The sequence below is a fragment of the Lissotriton helveticus genome, chromosome 2_1 (assembly GCF_964261635.1).
Source record: "Lissotriton helveticus chromosome 2_1, aLisHel1.1, whole genome shotgun sequence".
Classification (NCBI taxonomy): Eukaryota; Metazoa; Chordata; class Amphibia; order Caudata; family Salamandridae; genus Lissotriton; species Lissotriton helveticus.
Genome location: NC_136059.1, coordinates 1,067,887,432 through 1,067,904,877, shown reverse-complemented (window position 1 = coordinate 1,067,904,877; position 17,446 = coordinate 1,067,887,432). Strand labels below are relative to the sequence as shown.

Below are 17,446 nucleotides of genomic sequence, written 5' to 3'. Positions count from 1 at the left end.
TTAGTAATTAAAAAACGGGGTTTCAGCAGTCAACTAGGATTCGCACACGCTCGTGCGTGTATGTTTCCTTTTCAGCTTCCCCATTGGCCTTTGCGTGTGTCTTATTGTAAAAGACTGCAGGCAATTGGCCCGAAGCACGCGCATAGCTCCTCCCATGTCCTATTGGTGTCTATTACGCGCACCAAGCTCGTAATAGACAACACTAGGCTGTGGGAGGCGCTATGATTGTGCCCACACAGGCGTGACGTGCACGCCACTTGTTTTCTGCTGGGTTCCACACTACCTTCTTCGCAGCTTAGCACGCTCTGCACTTCTTTTTAAATGCATTTTTTATACATGCGCCCGATTTTTATTACTATTTGTTAAAGCCAGGTTCCACACTACCTTCTGCATGGCTTAGCGCGCTCTGCGCTTTGTTTAAAATTCATTTTATATGGGTGCGCCTGAATTTTATGACTATTTGTTCAAGATCAGCGTCGCACACGCCTAAGTGCTGCTGCGCTAATCTTAAATAATGGCAGCTGCTTTCGGAGGCCGCAGGACTTTCTTTTGTTCTGCAGAGTTCCACACTACCTTCTTCCCGGTTTACTGTGCAGCTACACAGCGTGAACAGCGCCTGGCCTCGTGCAAGGCTATGTTAATGTTTAGCCCCTTCAGGAAGTCCTGTCCATGGGCGTGGCACAGAAATACTTCTTTTAAACTAAGGCGCAGCGGTAACCAGCGTGTTATTTACAGGACTCTAACATTGGTAAGTTTAACCAAATTGCTTAATATTGAACAAATTGCTAACAACAAACTAGTATCCTTTGCTTTACTGTCATAAGTGTGGCCTGTCTGCTCTGGGACAAGTTATATATAAATAAATACAGCGCATTTTGGAAATCAAACGCATTCAGTTTTGTTACAAATAAGATTGCACCGGCACATTACTGACCCACAGAGCTTGTCCCCTGCCTTTTGTTTGTTGCTGCACACTACCGCCAAAGTATATTGTCTCATGTTTTTTAATGTTGTGTATGGTATGGCATTTTATGAAAAAAACACATTTTGCGTGTTCTGGTAAGAGCACTTGGCTTACAAATAAAGATTAATATTTGTTTTTAATCTGTATGTTTTTGCCAGTGCGTATTCGTGATTTCAGAAATGCAATCATGTTTGCACAGCCTTGTTTTACATTGCAACATGCTCACGTTTGTGTATAGTAGAGGCAGCATTTATAAACCTCAGCAGATCTCAGGTAGCCCTGTGTCTGCAGTGGGGTGCGGTAAGGAGTAACCAGAACAATAAAATAAAGCACTTTGAACTTTACATGGCATTGAATGAGCGAGCAGAGTGACTGAGGCCCGCCGTTTCTGCGAAAGTTCATAGGCATTGTTTCCCTGATGGAAAGTAATGCAAAATGCACCTTCCAGTACAATTTTAAAATAGTTCGTCCAATGAAGAACAGATGCCTATTTAATAGCCTTTACTTCTTTAACTAGCCTTTTTTCTCTTTTCGATTCTTTCCTTTTTTCTTACCAGCTTTCTGTTATTCTTCATTGTGCTTCCTCTGTTTCTCTTATCTATCATCTCTATTGTTTTTTTCCTTCTTAAAATGAATATATCTTTCCTCTCCATTCTCTTTTGATTCCTTATTTATTTCTGGACATTTTTCTTCCCTACTGCTTCTCCTCCTTGCTATATTTCTGTTTTTCTTTAAACTTTTATTTCATTATTTGCATCTTTCCTTCTTCCCATTCATCTATAATTCTTTTTTCCCCCTTCCTTATCTCCCTGTACTTCTCATTACCCCATCCTTTCTTTAAAAACCTCTCCTTCCTTTGCTCTTACTTTCTTTTTCTTAGCTTTATTTCTTCCCATATCATTCTTATTTCCCTTTTTCTTAAGTTATTTAATTTTGCTTTCTTTCTTTCCTTCACTCTTTCATTCTGTTTCTGGCTTTACTTCCTTCCATTCTTTACTTTTTCTTATCCTTATTCCTTTCTTTCTGGACATCGTATTTGATCTTTCTGTTTCTGACACTCCATTAGAGGCTTGCATATTTTTTTTTATTTTCACAATTTCTCCTTCTTTGTGTCAAGTGTTTTATCCATTTGGCGTCCCCTTGTCCCCACCAAACGGCGTTATGGTAATTTCATCTGTCCTGCAAAGTAAAAATGTCTAAAATTTTAATGAGCTGCTAATAACCATGTTTTGGCATTTTTATAGATCTTGAAACTAGAAAGACCTTTGTAATAGCTCTAACTTACACCTCATGTCCTTTAAAAGCGACCTTCAGGGGGAGCATCAAACTGCCATGTATCCCGCATTTATAAAAGTTAAAGCTCGTAGTGTTCAAACTAACAATGTTTTTTACTTTTGCTTTTTTATAGTCATAGCAATAGTGCTATGCAATTATTATTACTCCACTGCAAATAAAAAAATGTAGTAAAAAACATTCCCATTTTCAAAGCCAACATCTATAACTTGAAAAAATGTGAGACCTATTGCATTGCAAATGCTTGTTGCTTATATTGTCAATGTGATGTATGTTTTTAAATATCACCTCCACTCACCACATCATATTCCTTTTCACTTTTTTGTGAGCACCGGATCTATAAACCAACTGTTTTGAAAAATTGATATTTAAAAATTAATTAATTATTGTGTTGATGTCCACCTGTGTCCCTTCCTACAATTTCAAATGTCTACTTTTGCTCCCTCTGGCTTTTATCCAGTAATGTGCCCTATGCCATTGGCTAAGTGATTAAAATGTTCTTAAGTCAACAGCTCTTGCTTTTTTAGGACCTTTTGGCCTTATATGACCTATTGTTGTCTTCACAACATCGTTTACTACACCAGGTTCAAATATTGGGATTCCCTTGTTTTGTAATACATTCCTAACTTCATGCTATATAGCTTTTATGACTGGATTTTAGAATGTGGTGGTGGAGACCTAAATTGGTACGGAAAGGCAAGGCTATGGTCGGTAGACAGCAGGGCTTTTTCAATGTCTAGGAGGGGTTCAGGTCAGCGGGAAACCAATATACCAGCTAGACGTAGTGATGGGTGAGGTAGTGTAGATCAATTAAAAGCAAGCACAGACACCAAGGCTCGGTGTGTGAATATAGCTTTCCAGCTTAAAGTAGCAATCTTGCATTTACCCAGAAGAATTCCCTAATATCTGAGTCAATACTGGAAAGAATAAATTTGAGGACTGTCACAGGTAGCATCCCACAGAGTTAATTATATTGCAGTGATAGGACCACTTTCACTACCTTCTAACTGCCCCATAGGGACAGCCAACATTGAGATAATTTCCTAAAATCCATGCAGGATTTGGTAATCAGGAGGTATTAATGATCCCTAGCCATGTTAACAATTCCTCTGTTAATGAATGAGTCTGATGGAGCTATTTAACAGTACAGAAGAATTCTCAGTGGAATTCTAACCAACCCGGCATCTGAAAAAGGTATCCACATTCTACTAAATTAAAGGAAGAATCATCAACATGGCCAACATTATTGAATGGTAGTCTGAGAAATTGACCGTGCACGAGGAAGACATTTATAGGAGATGATATGGCATGGACTACTGAAATGAATGTATACTCTTTATATGGGGATGGGAAATGCACTAAACAGGAACTATGTTATGGTCCCACATAACGTCTTGTAAAAATGCCCTCTCTGACGTGTTGCATCTGTATGGTGGGGGATTTCCGGCAGTTAGTTTTCAGGTCTGAAGCCCAGCTCCTGTCGTCATCAATAACAGTGCATGCTTGACTTAATTTGATCAGAAGCCTAGAGAACTGCACAAAGAATCTAGCTTTTCTAGCATTGACGGTTATATTGCCACAGTCAATGTACAGCTGTTTTCAGCTTCACAAAGATAGATTTACCTTCAGGATCAGTCCAATCCTATGTAATACAATAAAAGGCAATTAAACAAAACAGTGTTGCCAAATCATACCAGAAGTAACTAGGAATCGCACAACAGCATTTGTCATGCCCACAGCGTCCTCTACACGCCACTATCATATTAAGTATATCTGAGAGTTCACAATTTCAGCTAGATAAGGTCCATTGTCTCCTTTGGCGAAGCAAGATTTATCCCTGCCCTACACAGCCTAAAGTCAGTGGGTGAGTGTGTGAGGGGCCCTCCTCCAGCTTTGTCATGTGCATTCTCCAGACCATCTTCACCTGGCTGAGTAGGTACCATCTTCATTGGCATAGAACTGACAGAAGGCAAGAAGTCATCCAGGTCAGCAGATTCTAAGAACTCTGAAGTTTTTCCATCAATGGTTATGATCTTAACAGCAGGACCTAGAAGGCTGACCTTCATAGGTTCATGCAACAGCGGTGTCATTTCAGTGTTACAATGGGTTATGACAGCCATGTGGATATTGAGGCCATTGGCTGAAGACTGCTCAGGTGTGCCAAACGGGTAACATACATGCTGTAATACATCTTGTTTTATTATGTTTCCAGTGGTTCCTGGGTCAAATTCTGTCGGCTCTTTGGAATTGAGGAGGAACAGAAAACTGAAAGTTCAGCAACCGGGGCACAAACTACTTCAAGAACACAATCAGGCCACACTTCTCTGCCTCCTCAATCCTCAAGAACACAGCACAGACTGATGTTGTCTTTGTGAGAACAGTCCACCAAATCTGTGACTGAGCGCCTTTGATGTCATAACTCCAAGCAGAGAGTTTAGCTAACACTCTAGGTTCTCCAGCTTCCAGTCAGTGGAATCCATGTGCCTGTGAAAGGAGAAGTCAAGTAACTAAGATTTGATCTCCACTATGGCTGATGTGTGATGACAGAGTCAAATGCAATCACCTTAGTGCTGGCATGTTTTATAATGGCACTTGGAGCATGTCTGGCAGATGTTGGTGGGTATGTGGTTTCCTGCTAGGTAGTGGCTCTGAAAAAATTGTTGTAAAGTATTTGAGGAAGACTAATTGTTGTGTGACAGTTGAGGAGTGTCAACATGACCCAGAAGGTGTGGGGAGTCAGCAAGCAAGTGAGGAGTCCAGGCTCTAGGAGGCCATCAATGAAGGAGACTCAAACCTGAGAGGAAAAGCATCTCCCCATGTGCACAAGTAGTGTCCTGAGGTCAGTCCCTTTTCATCCCCAGGTCTCTATTCAGTGGATCAAATGTAGTAGTGATGTCTATAAGAGGCAACAGGGGAAGAAACAAAGCAGGCAGTGAACCTGAATGTCTAGTTTCATCAGTATGCATGTGAACAGGCCATGAACAGGGAGGCAGAGCATTCAGCAAAGGGAGGGGCTTACCCAGCCGAGGTGCCTCTACATTTGCAAAAGAGCCCTTGCAACGATTACTCCCAGAGATCTTTAAAGGCACTAATAACAGAGCATATGTTCTCCCAATGTCGCCGTGGAAATGCTCAACCTCTGTAATCCAACAATGGAGCCGCCTGACGGTGTCGGAGGTCCTGCTTTTACTCACAAGCATGGAATTCAGATACAAAAGGTCTAAAACAGATTACAAGAAGCATGTAAACTGCCTATGTTCCTTCTGTGACCAGGTGATTTTACTACACTTTCATGGAGTGTGGGCATCGGTTCCCAAGGTCCGACTATAGACTAAAGGTCCAGTTCTCTGAGCCTTCAGGCACTTTGCCAAGAGTCTGATATTCAGGGGTGAAGAGCAGGGGCAGCAGCCGTACCTTCAAGCATGGGTTGTTTCACTGTTATCTCGAAGGCATGAGGTGGAGTGATTTCCTTCCAGGTCCCAAACAGACTCCTCTATTTTGCAACCCACCCAGTGTTTGACAAGGGAGGCTCCATGCTGTGCCATACACAACCCACCTCACTCACCACAGGGTACTCGAGTCTTTTAGTGGTGCTGTTAGCAAAGCGGAAGCGAGCCACAGCCTCAGATAAGTGCTTGCAGTGGAAGGACACAGTGGCCAAGAAGCAGATTCTGTATCACCCATCTCAGTGTTGCTGGGCCTTCATCATCGTTGCTGGTGGAGGGAGGGTGCCCCATTAATAGCACACCCATAGGTCCAATGCAAGTTGGAGGTCGGAATTGCTTCCCCTTGTTCCTTAAACAGTCGAGTCCACCTTTCCTTCCCACTTATAGCAAAAAAGCCCAGAGTCTTTTCCCAGGCAGACTAGAAAATTCAGCCAGCTTGTTCTTTTGCTGGAGCTGTCCTTTCATCTCAACACCCTCTTCTAATTACGTCACTCACTTCTCTGGCTAGCAGTTATGTCCTCAAACTGACCTAAGCTCGGGTATCAGATCTAAAAGCACTGACCCCACTTGGCTGCAATTTATAAAACAGTTCGACATAATGGCATTCCAGGAAACTTGGAATGCAGACTCTAGTTTTAACTTAGATGGTTATCAGAGCTTCACCATCCCCGCGGTCCGAGGGGCTGCGGGGAGGCCCAAGGGGGGTTTACTCTTTCGTATTTCCCTAAACCTTGCCGGGACATTAAAAAAAACTTAGTGGGGTGTCAGTTAACTTTCTTTTTTTAGAATGGTTTGTCTCCAATAAGCAATATCTTTTGATTAACTTGTACAATGCTATGGATGGTATCAAACATTTTAATATGCTAGAACAATTTTTGTCAGTCTATAAGGTTAATAACTCTTTTTCGGTGGAGATGTTTCTTATGGGGGATATCAATATACACCCCTGTAAGTGGGATTGTTACGGTGATGATTTTGATGGGCATACAAATGGGAGGGTCCCTCATTTCGAACACGGCAAACAGGGTGAGGACTTGGAGGAACTACTTTCCAATTTGAATCTATTTGAACCAGTCAAGGAAAGTGGTAGTGAGAATGCCCCGACATTCATAGGGCGGGGGGTCAATTCTGTCATCGACTACATTTTCCTATCTCCTTTACCTCTGATTAAGACCCTGGCCTATAAGGTAGTGATGTCATCTTTTAGCGATCATAACCCCCTTACCCTAGATGTTGATGTGGGTGCCAAGATTGTCATCACGGCTCAAGGAAGGGAGGCTCCACAGGACTTATCCACCAAAGATCAAGGCAGAAGGATAAAATGGGACAATATAGTCCCTGAGGCCTTTTTTGCCAAACTAACTGCCAAGACGGAAACCAATATTGGCATCTGTTTGGACGTTAATACCGTTGGCACTGGAACTATAACCTCCTTTTCAGCAATCTGCAAGCAAATTGCTGAAAACCTACACAAGGAGAGTAGGACACATTGCAAGAAAGCACAGAGATGGTTTGATTCCTCATGTACAAAAGCTCATGAGGCTCTTCTCAAGGCCCTCAAGAGGAACCCGAGGGACAGGGCTCTGGTTTCCTCTCTCCGCAGGGAGTATAAATTAGCTATCACCACGCGGAAACAGAAAATTAAAGAGGAGGCCTGGGACAACTTGCAGTCCATCTATGTACTGAGGGACAGCAGAAAGTTTTGGGCCACAATAAACCAGCCATTCTTTACGGAAAGCGACAATCTAGACACTGATTGCGTAATCCCGGATGATGTTTGGCTCCAGCATTTTAAGAACATCTATGGGGATAATGAGCTCCAGGAGTCCACATCGGATCCACCTCTCATGAGTTGCCCAGTAATCCCTGTCAAATTTGAATTGGTGGAAGTAGAACGGGCTATTAGAGAGACATCTAAAAATAAGGCCCCAGGACCTGACGGGGTGCCTGCTGACCTTTATACCATGTACCCTAATTTCTGGGCAAAAATTTTGACCAATGTATTCAATGCCGCAGCTTTAGTGGGTTTTCCCCCTTCTTGGGCCTCTGCTATCATCGTGCCCATCTTTAAAAAGGGGAGCCGAGGGGACCCCGCCTGCTATAGGCCAATCTCCCTGTTAGACTTTGCCGTTAAGATCATGGGCAGAATCATCCTCCAGAAACTGGGAGATTGGATGAATGGCAGGGGGGTGCTCTCGAATCTTCAGTATGGTTTCAGGCCACATAGGAGCACCACGGACCAATGCCTAAACTTATACCTTTTGATCAATAAGTATACAATAGCAAAAGAGGGCTTTTTATATCTTGGATTCATGGATCTATCATCAGCCTTTGATCTAGTGAATCGCTCCAAATTATGGCGTATATTGTTGGAAATGGGGGTAGATGCACCGTTAGTTCACTTCCTTAGCGTCCTCCACCAGGACCTAGCGGCTGCCGTCAGGGTCACACAGGATGGTAGGTGTACAGGCCAATTTAGATCCAGACGGGGAGTCAGACAAGGGTGCATCCTGGCTCCACTCCTTTTCACGATTTACATTAATGGCCTGGAAAAATCTCTGGACGGGGCCAGTGCGGACATTCCGCGTGCAGGAGGTAAGGGTATCCCGGTCCTCCTGTACGCGGATGATGCTGTACTTATTGCTCGAACAGGCCTGGGATTACAGAGGCTGCTGGACAATTTTGGTGCATTTATGGAATCCCTCGACTTAAAAGTAAATAGCAACATATCCCATATAATGGTCGTTGGGGCACGTAGGAAGATTAATAAGGTTAAAACATTCAAATGCCTGGGTGCGGAAGTCTCTAGGGTCCCAGTATTTACTTATCTGGGTGTATTATTTGACGAGAAGGGCAACTGGGGCCCTCAGCGGAAACACAAAAGCAATGCTGTTGCTAGATCGACCACAGCCCTCCTCAGTTTTGCCAAAAGGTTGGGAGCTAAACCCATGGAAGCTATGCTTCAAATTTACAAGTCTAAGTGTTGCGCGATCGCCTCTTATGGGGCATCAATATGGGGATACGGACCTGTGGGCAAAATACAACTAGCAGAAAACAGGTTCCTTAGAGCCCTGTTGGCGGTACCCCAGTCGACGTCGACCCTGGCTGTACATTGTGAATTGGGTGTGGGTTACATCACAGATCAGCTAAAAGCAGCCCCATTGATTTGTTGGGCAAAGACGTGGCTCAATGAGGATATTACGCTCAACCACCTTATCCTAAAAGATTGCCTTGCCCTTGACAAGGCAGACAGAATCCCATGGCTGGCATACGTTAGAGCGGCGTGTGCCAGACTGGGTCGTCCTGAATTGTACGCGGCCCCAGATAGAATTAAGAAAGAGGACGTGGCAGGGGGCGTGGCCGAGGAGGAGACCAAGATGGCCGCCTCTTGCTGAAGCTCCGCCGGTCTGGGGAATTTAACGCCCGTATAATGCGGTAACCCCCGATCCTGAAGCGCATCCACACCTACGATCCTGCACAACATCCTACACAGCTCGACGGGTGCAAAATTGGTGGAGGAAGCGGCAGCGGATCCGACGGTACAGCGACCTGACCTACAGCCGGAGGAGACGAGGGTGGAGGCGGCGGCACGGAGTGAAGGTAGGGCGAGCTGCACGTGGGGCGCCCGGGCGGCGTACGGGGCCAGACCGCGGTAATACCCGTGTCCTAAGGGCTGGGGGCTCGTCTCCGCGGCGGGCCTGTTGAGCCTCGGCTCCCTTTGGGCGGCGCTGTGCGCCGGACCCGCTTTCGGGCCTTCGGCCTTGAAGGCGGGCTTAAGCCGGGAGCTCGGCTGGGACTGCGGCGGGGGGCGTAGGCCCGGCGCTGGGGGTGGGTTGCTTAGCGGTCGGTCTACGGGAGCCGCACTGGGTGCTACCACCGCTGTTGCTGCCCTGCCTCGTGGCTGCGACGCTGCTGACCCTGGAGTGCCGGTGACGAGAGAACGGACGCGCCGCGTGGCCTGACTGACCGCGTGGGTGCCTGAGGGACCACTGCTCCTGGTTCAACCGGCTCGCACCCCACCCTCCGCCACTCACTGCTACCTGGAATTCGGCTCGAGCTGCGCCATAGCTTGCCTCCATTGAAGGTGTTCAGTCCATCACTCACCACGACAGCCCGGCCATCTTGGAACGCACTGGTGCGGGAGACCGAACCGACACACGACGGCCCGAGTCGGGGGACCCTGCAACGCGGCCACGATGGTGAAACAAGACCTCAATCAGCGCAAACTGAGCTTTCCGGGAGCCTCCCTTCCCATCGCTGACCCCCCTCCGGAGGCCCGACATGAGGCGTCCGGGGGTGAAGAACGAGAGGATGCCACTTCCCTCATGACGGCCATGATGACGGAGATGAGGGCTGGTTTCAAGGCGCTGGATGGGCGCTTCGACAATCTGGAGCGCCGAATGGCGGACATGGGCACCAAGATCCAGGCACACGACCGACGCCTGGACCTGGTAGAATCCAGAGTCTCGGATGTGGAAGACGGCGCGGCGAAATCCTTGAAACGACTGGAGAGGGTAGAGAGGATCCTCAAAGAAGTGACAGTCAAGAACGAAGACCTAGAAGCCCGGGGACGAAGAAACAACGTGCGTATCACGGGCCTGGCGGAGACGACACAAACTGGCCGGATGGACACATTTGTCGAAAAGCTGCTCATTAAACTTTTTGGCCGGGACTCCTTCACTCAGGGTTTTGTGGTGGAGCGCGCCCACAGATCACTGGGGCCTAGACCCAGAACTGGTCTCCCGCCGCGCCCGATCATAGCCCGCCTCATGAACTTTAGAGATCGAGACACTGTCCTCCGGGCAGCCCGAGAACGTGGGGAGGTGCAATGGCAGGGAAACATGCTATCCTTCTTTCCTGATTTCACCTTCACGGTACAGGAGGCTCGTAAAAAGTTTAACGGAGTAAAAGCCACACTACGGAACCTTAGCCTGCGCTACGGAATGCTCTACCCAGCTCGACTCAAAGTAGACATTGATGGCAGACCCCGCATTTTTGAAACACCAACGGAAGCTCAGGAATTTTGCCAGCATTATAAGCGACGTGAGGAGGACGTTGCTCGATCTGGAACACTACCGCAGTCCTCCCCGATCAGAAATGCTTCCCAAACAAGCAATGATTTATTTGCCGAGACGGACAACGGCTGACCATTGTGCCTAGACTTGCAAGGCTGACATCGCAACCTTTTTGCTTCTCAGGCACCCGACCTGGTTTGGTTACACGCACTTAGATTCTCTTCGATATGGAGTATCCCCGACCGGCGTGGCGTTGCCACGCCCCATGGCGGACGCCACTGTTGTCTTATTACTCTGTTTCTTAATGCAACCGAGCTTACTTTCCGAAATGTACTTTGCAACCCTGTGCTATGTTTGGCTCGCTGCATGGTTTATGGGGACATGCCTCCACGGGTTGTTCGGAGGCTGGGTGGGGGAGGTGGTGGGGAAAGTTTATTGGTTGGTTTGAATTCATTCTGCATTCAGATTGCGAACACACACCGCAGTTCATCGCACGGTACAGCACACCCTGACACACCTTGGATCAGATATATAGACATTGACGCTCATGGCTAGACAGCCCAGGCGGACTGATTCGACTCTGATTACCCTGATGACGTGGAACGTAAGGGGACTAAACGACACGAGGAAGTGTAGGCAAGTCCTCAATTATTTAGGCAGGCACACGGTTGACATTGCGTTTCTCCAAGAAACCCATTTGAATCCAGCGGGGTCCCGGCTCCTGGCTAGAAATTGGGGTTCACACCGCTTTTTCTCAGACTTTAGCAGATACTCCAGGGGGGTGGCCATCTTGGTACATAAAAGACTACCCTTCATACCACACTCCACAGTAGTGGACCCGGAAGGCCGGTACTTACTGGTGACGGGCTCCCTGTTTCATCAAACGATCACGCTGGTGAATGTGTACGGCCCCAATACTGATTCCCCTGTCTTCTTTCAGGAGCTCCAGACGAAACTGACCACGACAGTCACGGGCCACGTACTTGCCGGGGGTGATTTTAATCTGCTCCTTAACCCCACACGTGACGGCACTTCGACTGCTGCCGACGCCAAAAAACACTCCAGACCAGTCCTGGTGGATATATGTGATGACTACTCCCTCATAGATATAGAGGCCAGACTACATGGTGAGTCCCCGGAATATACACACCATTCCGGCTTCCACAACACCTGGACAAGACTTGATTACTGGCTCCTCTCACCAGGGGTGGCGACTTGGGTGTCATCCCACACTACACTGCCGCGCACACTGTCGGACCACTCTCCGGTGGCGCTACAACTAGTCATCCCATGGCCTGGCGGCTCTGAACGACAATGGAGATTCCCTGGTAAAGCCCTGTCAGACACGGTATTCACCGAAACAATCCGCACCGCCATTGTTGATTATTTTGAACTCAACACGGGGTCGGTCGAAACACATGCAACCTTGTGGGAAGGGTTTAAGGCCACTATCAGGGGAGTATGCATCGCCACTCATGTGGGTGTCCTGCGCTCCATCAGATCCACCCTCACGCGCATAGAGAACGATATCCGAATCGCAGAAAGTGAACTGCTGCGTAACCCCTCCGAAACGCTTGAAGCGCGGCGCCTTTCCCTGCTGCTGGAGTTTCGCGAAGCGGCTGACAGGGAGCTACACTTCCTAGCCACACAATACTCAGCGCATCAGTATGGGGAGGGAGACAGACCCGGGAGACTGCTGGCACACTTACTCCGCCCACCGAGGCAGGCGCACTACATAACAGAAATAACATCCCCGGAAGGAAAGCTACTGCACAAAACCCCCGAAATATCCCACACCTTCCTAACCTACTACACTTCCCTCTACTCCTCATCCATTGCCACCGACCTACGGGCCCAGGGCTCTTACCTTGACGAAATCGCACTGGTTTTCCTAGAACGATATATGCAGGATTTCCTTGCACACCCAATCACAGCTGACTCGGTGGTGGAAGCCATAGACGCTCTACGAGGCTCGGCTGCTCCAGGCCTCGACGGCTTTTCGGCCGATTTTTACAAGGCTTACAAAGAAGAATTGGTACCGGAACTAATAAAAGTCTAAGCTGAAGCTTTGGAGACGGGTATCTTGCCCCCCACATTCCGGGAGGCAGTGATCATTTTGCTCCTGAAACCCGGCAAAGACCCAACCCTTTGATAAAAAAAAAGAAAAAAAAAAAAAGAAAGAGTACGTGGCATGGATCAAATATAACTTTCGGACCATGCTTGAGGCTGACAGGGAGGAGGTGGAGCTCAAAAAATCAGGAGTAAGAAGCATCTATGCCTCACAAACTTCGCCATCCATTGAGCCATATCTGAAGTTAGTCACTAAGCCGTTCCATCGCTTCCTGCTGATAAGATTTAGATTCAACTTAATTCACTTTATTTTAGGTGACTTTCAGCAATGGGGTAAACCAGCTTATTCCCCAGTATGTTCATGTGATAACTTCTCGACACAAGACACCCTCCATCTAATTATGCTTTGTGAACATTTCTCCGAAGCACGTAAAAAATTTCTACACCCTATATTACGAGAAGCAGGGTTTGTGCAGGTGAGGCCCGCACTTTTATATTTGCAACTGTTGAACAGTGTACGGGTCACCTACAGTGTAGCAAGTTTTTTAGTGGCCGCAGCTAGAGTGAAGAACAAAAGAGGTATATGCATGACTTAAGTACGGCAGGGGAGAGGGTGGCATCTTTGTCCATTTAATTATGGAAACTTGAAATATGATCTTACATTTCTATATTTGTATTATATACAGTGGTTTTAATGCTAGGTGGAGAAATTAGTTGTTTAATTGTTCTGTAAGAACCATGATTGAATAGCATTGTACATATATGAATTTTTGTAATTGTATGCATTTTTACCTGTACCTACTTTTATTTATTTTATGCCTAATTGTATGCAAGTATTGCTGCTTCTTTTATGATTTTAAGTAATCGAAATAAAGAGTTTTGACTGACTGACTGACCTAAGCTTCCACTAAGAAACGTATAACTTTTCTGACCTTTACTAGGATGAATACAAGAAAATGACATGGGGTTCTTTACCACATTCTGCTGAGGTTTTCGGAAGCAACATATTAAGACAATTCCAAAATATGACTAAAAAAAACTAATTGGAAAAGGAAATTAACAAAAACATTGATCCATTCTAGTTTTTCCTAATACCTTTTGTTCTGTGAAACACATTTCACTTTTCAATACCAAAGATACTCAGAACAGAGCCTTTGCACAGTTGACACATAGGTGACAATACAGTTACTATCCAATGCGACAACAAGATAAATACCAGAATTAGCTGTTTTGGTAATAAATTGTGAAGGAATACATAACAAATTAGGGCCTCAATTAGAGTTTGGCAGGTGCGTGACAAGTGCTAAAGTGGAGGAAGTCCCATACATCTGCTATAAATGGTGTGGAGATACAGTCTAAATAAAACAGAAGGAATCAGCCACACTTTGGTGTACGTCCTGCACCCTTCAAACTGTGAATAAAACCTTTAATCAAAAATCTGGCTTTAAAGATATGAAAATGTAAGAAGAGCTCAATCAGTAGATACTCACAACTATATCTTCAGGGAAAGTGTCTCTGCTGAAAGAACCATCATCAAAAACTATTTCGTAGAAAGTCTGGAGAGTTATACTGATTACTTTACAGCTGTAATATCTTGTGTTCCTGTGTTTTGCAATGACTGTCTGGTCCACAGATATGGTTTTCTTGTCTACATTTTTTCTCTTTAAAAACAAAAAGACACAAGATTGAAAGTTATATTTCTTAAAGTCTAAGTATTTGAGTGGAAATGGAAAAAAAAGCTACAAGCTCACAAAAGCACATCACAAAAGAACAAAGGCGGCTAGAGTTAAGAGTACACAAAATAAACCATAGCCTAAAGAATCCAGCAAAAACTAGATCAATAAGAAACAATAAATTTCAGTTAAACTACATAATTACAATACATATCAGTTGTACATGAGGTCAAGGCTGATAGGAACTTAAGGCATCCAATAAAGTAGGAGTAGTTTCTTACCTGTAACTCCAGTTCTGTAGTAGGGTTATCTCTGTTATAGTCATAATCTAGTGAATAGTCCCGCCCATGTGCGTGGACCCCGGAGCAATCAAAAATAATCTCTTAAGCGGTCTTCATTGCAGTCCTGCATAGACACTTAAGAGAAAATTAAAGACAATAATGCAGCCTGTACCTACAAGGCTACACTGTCCAGTACTTCAACTAGAAATGCCAAGGGTATTACTAACACATTTAACACAATCTGTCAAGTTTCCCCCCTTAGAGAAACTTTCCTCCCCTCACCAAGTCCTTGAAATGATAGAGAGGAAGGGATGGACAGACAAGCCTCCATAGGCTGCCATTATGTGTCTGAAAAAGGGACACCATGCTTTTAAGGAACTCTCTAGAGACCCTCGGTATCCCACCATGCACAGCCCATTCCTTTTACTTTCAGTTCTTTTTGAAGGTGCATAAAGCAAGGCCTGTAGGATACATCACAGTACCATTTTCTCCACCGGTGAGGAGGGCGGGCGCTTATGACTATAACAGAGATACCCCTATTACAGAACTGGAATTACAGGTAAGAAACTACTCCTTCTGTAGGTGGGGATCTCTGTGTATAGTCATAATCTAGTGAACAGAATGGCAAGCCCATCCAAAAAACAATCCTGCAGTGGAGAAACAGACAACACCACTATAGTGTGAACAGATTCCGCAGCGAAACCTCCCCAACCTGAGCATCTGCTATGGCATCATAATCCAGACAGTAATGCTTAGCAAAGGTGTGGACCGACTTCGAAGTGGCCGCCCTGCAGATCTCTGTAATGGGAACATTTCGAAGCAAAGCCGTTGTAGCCTTAGGCTTACCCCCTGAGGTCTTATTCGCTTTCTGATAACAGAGCTGGATACATGACACAATCCACCTAGAGAAGGACTGTTTCGAAGTAGCCAGACCAGTCCTAACCGACCCATAGTTGACAAACAATTGGTCGGATCTACGAATACCCTTGGTCTTATCCAGATAGAATTTCAACACCCTTCTGACATCCAGGGAATGAAGAGACCGTTCCGCTGGAGTGGAAGGTTTCTGGAAAAATGTTAGTAAAGTTATAGTCTGATTAACGGAGAAATCAGAAATCACCTTGGGAAGGAACTTAGGGTGAATACGCATAACAACCGTAGCAGCATGAAATACAGTATAAGGTTCCTGGCAACACAATGCCTGAATTTCACTCACCCTGCGGGCCGATATAACGGCCACGAGGAACGCCGCCTTCCAAGACAGGTGCTGCAGTGAAGCCTTATGAATAGGCTCGAAAGGTTCCTTCATCAGCCTGGAGAGCACCACATTCAGTTCCCATGAAGGCAAAAGTAGCCGAACAGTAGGGAACACCTTCTTCAACCCTTCCAAAAAATTCTTAATTACAGGAATCTGGATGAAGGATGTCTGCGAAGGGCATTTTCTGTAAGCAGTCAATGCAGCCAGATGAACCTTAATGGAATGGAAATTAAGGCCAGACTGAGCTAGATGCCGAAGGTATGGAAGTATAACATCCTCCTTACAGGTCGTCGGATCATAGTTCTTAGACATGCACCAGATGCAGAATCTCTTCCACTTAAAAGCATAAGAGGTCTTAGTAAACGGCCTCTTAGCCTCCTTCAATATGTCCATGCAATCCTCAGGAAGATTCAAGTGGCCATATTGCACTATCTCAGGAGCCATGCCGCCAAACTCAACGATGAGGTTGGGGTGCACCATCTGCCCCCGAACTTCGGGAGAAGGTCCAGCCGACACGGCAGCCGCCGATGAGGCACGATCGACCGGTGAAGCAGGTCCGTGAACCACCACTGCCTGGGCCATTCCGGCGCAATGAGGATCATCCACGCCCGGGATCGGGCCAACTTGATGAGTGCCGCCGGAATCAGGGGAATGGGTGGAAAAGCGTACAGAAAGCTGTTCGACCAGCTGATCCATAACGTGTTCCCCAGAGTCCCCGGCTGGTAATACCTCGAGGCGAAGTCGCGGCATTTGCTATTTTCGGCGGTGGCTAACAGATCCACTTCTGGAATGCCCCACATGGCGAAGATGTCGTCTGGCACCTCGTCGTTTATGACCCACTCGTGGTTTTCGTGAAGCAACCTGCTGAGGGCGCCCGCCTGAACATTCTGCACACCTGGCAGATGAGTTGCCGTTATCGTCAGTCCTCTGGCTAACAGCCAGTGCCCAGATCGCCTGCGATTCCTGTGACAGTGCGCGCGATCTCGAGCCCCCCTGCTTGTTGAGGTAATACATCGTGGTCGTATTGTCCGTCTGCACAAGCAAAGAGTTGGTCTGGAAGGACGGATGAAAGGCCTTCAGTGCCAAGTGAACAGCTCTGAGTTCCAGGAAATTTATGTGATACGTGGACTCTGTCGGAGACCACGTTCCCTGGATCTGTAGATGGTCTGAATGCGCTCCCCAGCCCAGGAGAGACGCATCCGTAATGATAATCTGAGTCGAGATGTCCGTGTTGAAAGGAACCCCACTGAGGAGATTCTCTGCCGAGCACCACCATCTCAGGGACTGTTGGGCGTGAAGAGACAACTGAATCCGGTCGTCCCAACACCCTTTCCTCTGGTCCCACTGGTCCTCCAAACATTCCTGTAGCGGCCTCATGTGTAGGCGCGCGTGCGGAGTGAGGAAGATACAAGAGGCCATCGATCCCAGTAGAGAAGACACCGTCCT

The 17,446-nt window shown here is 46.4% G+C and overlaps 1 protein-coding gene across 2 annotated transcripts in view; it reads right to left on the bottom strand.

The window, feature by feature from the left end:
* The window catches only part of LOC144818446 (lysine-specific demethylase 4C-like), a 1,795,190-nt gene that overhangs the window by 200,386 nt on the left and 1,577,358 nt on the right, over positions 1-17,446 (bottom strand). For both annotated transcript variants that reach the window (XM_078675868.1, XM_078675869.1), the window contains one exon: positions 14,279-14,449. In XM_078675868.1, coding sequence (XP_078531994.1) covers positions 14,279-14,449 — 171 coding nt within the window. The remainder of the gene's footprint in view (positions 1-14,278; positions 14,450-17,446) is intronic.